At 39.8% G+C, this 2,029-nt stretch overlaps 2 protein-coding genes across 2 annotated transcripts in view; both read right to left on the bottom strand.

Annotated features, from left to right (window-relative positions):
• LOC103460657 (chymotrypsin-like protease CTRL-1) overlaps positions 1 to 1,952 on the bottom strand; it is a gene marked incomplete at its 5' end in the record, with an annotated part of 10,330 nt that extends 8,378 nt beyond the window's left edge. The window contains 2 exons of the mRNA XM_017303427.1: positions 837 to 841; positions 1,774 to 1,952. Of these exons, the coding sequence (XP_017158916.1) occupies positions 837 to 841; positions 1,774 to 1,952 (184 nt within the window). The remainder of the gene's footprint in view (positions 1 to 836; positions 842 to 1,773) is intronic.
• Positions 1,953 to 1,980: 28 nt separating this feature from the next.
• The window catches only part of LOC103460656 (prostasin-like), a gene marked incomplete at its 5' end in the record, with an annotated part of 5,160 nt that continues 5,111 nt past the window's right edge, over positions 1,981 to 2,029 (bottom strand). The window contains one exon of the mRNA XM_017303426.1: positions 1,981 to 2,027. Within this exon, the coding sequence (XP_017158915.1) occupies positions 1,981 to 2,027 (47 nt within the window). The remainder of the gene's footprint in view (positions 2,028 to 2,029) is intronic.

Here is a 2,029-nt window from a genome sequence, read left to right as displayed (position 1 = left end):
ACATTTTACCTTATATAATCTGCTATACACAGGTATTGTTAGCTTCAGCTCCTCTGTGTTAAAAACAGCAGGCAGCAGTGTGAAAACAGTCGATCTCTCCATAATGATCTCTTATGAATCAACATCTCCCAGCGACAGAACAGTCTCTGAACTCAACTTTTATGTTCTCAGAATATTAGTTTTCTCCCTTGTGTGTTCATATTATATTGGTCTGTTGCTGAAATGGAGCAACCATTTGTCAAACTTGAAGGCTTTCATTTCCTTTTAACTTTAACATCTGCTTTTTAAGTCAGAACTAGGCCTGTCACAATAACAAATTTTGCTGGACGATTAATTGTCTCAAAAATTATTGCGATAAACGATAATATTGTTTCAAGACCTTTTGACACTGATTTAATGTAAATGACTAATAATACATGCGATTTCCTGATAGATACACTTTATTTTCAAAAGAACATAACATGGAACTGATCAACTAAATAAACAAAACAACCAAAAACAAAAACAAAATGTATTCTCATTCTCCATTAACAAAAAACGTACTTGAATAAAAACTAATCAACATAAAGCCAAAGTGGAAATGAATACTGCATTCATCCAAAAGAGTGCAGATTATGAAGTCTGTATACTATATTGCCCTTCAGTAATCACTAGATTTAAATAGAGAAAACGGGCACATCCGTCTACCTATTGCAGTAGTTCACACTAGACCATTTTTTTGCCCCTATTTTCCCCTTATGACAATCTTGGATCATTGGCCGTGTGTGGTGTGTTACGGTAGATCGTCGTGGCCGCTCCGATCTAAGTCAGGAGTTTTCCCCGTCTGGGAGCTTAACACAGCCTGTTGAATGTGACAGGTAGCCAATCAGAAAGCTGGATTCTCCTCCGTGCTTTCTGAGGGGAAATTACGGAGGGGAATCCCAAACAGCTGAMACGGYGCAACCCGAAGTCCAGCGGACATCGGAGATGATTTGTGCTATCAATTATGTTTATTCAACATTTTGTGCAAAGAATATAGAAATGACAAGGGGAGGAGTTGGAGCCAAATTGCTACCTCAGTTGATAAACCCGGTAAGTTTTCAGCTGTTCTTCGTTAACGTGACATAAMTAGGTTATAATGATTTTCATTCAGTCAGGACTTTACGCTGACTCTAGCCACATGCATTGCAGGTAGATTCTAGTAAAGCATTGATTAATGCCTGATTTTAAAATTAGTTAACTGGACTTGTAGCCATTATTTTATGCCCATGTGGCTGGACACTACATCGAACCCGATCGAACCGTCATACCTAAGATTTCTGTCTGTTAATGTGTGTCTCAGGGTGTGAAAATGGGCCGACAACTCGTGTAGTGTGCGCTGTACATTAGACTAAGGAAATGAGGAAAGGAGGGTCAGTGGAGAGCACCGGAGCTGAGCCTTTTTTCATTTAGTGTCATCAACAGAAAAAAGGCTGGAAGGGACGATAAAGACGATAATTAAAATGAGGTCGATAGGTTTAATTTATCGTCCGATTAATTGATTCATCGTTTATCGGGACAGGCCTAGTCAGAACTTTTAGCATATAGGGTACTTTATTTTAATTACAGTTTTTATGAAAGCCTTGTTGCTGATAGTGTGTTTATAATAATTGAATAGAGGTATTTTTGTGTATCTTAATTTTATTTTGAGTAAAAATTAAAAAAATCTGAAGCTCCTGCTTCACCACTTCTTTTCCAACTGATCAGTTATATCTGGCTCTCAGATGAGGTGTTTCCTCTAGTCTTGTTGCTTACCCTTCGACACAGTGAGCCGCAGTCAGCACCCACTGGTCGTTGAYCAGAGATCCTCCACAGAAGTGGTCAAAGGTGTGCAGACTGACCTGCCAGGGCCAGCTGCCTGGAGGAGCTGCCTGTCCTCCAACAATCCTGGTGTTGAGTGAAGGTTGACCACAAACTGAGAAAAACAGGAGATGGGATTATAACTCTGCTCTCAGCCAGTGTCTATCTGACACTCAGCAGGCTGATCCTGGGATATATCTGAGGCATACCT

This window comes from Poecilia reticulata, unplaced genomic scaffold, assembly GCF_000633615.1.
Source record: "Poecilia reticulata strain Guanapo unplaced genomic scaffold, Guppy_female_1.0+MT scaffold_271, whole genome shotgun sequence".
Classification (NCBI taxonomy): domain Eukaryota; kingdom Metazoa; phylum Chordata; class Actinopteri; order Cyprinodontiformes; family Poeciliidae; genus Poecilia; species Poecilia reticulata.
This window is presented reverse-complemented; position numbering and strand designations above follow the sequence as displayed.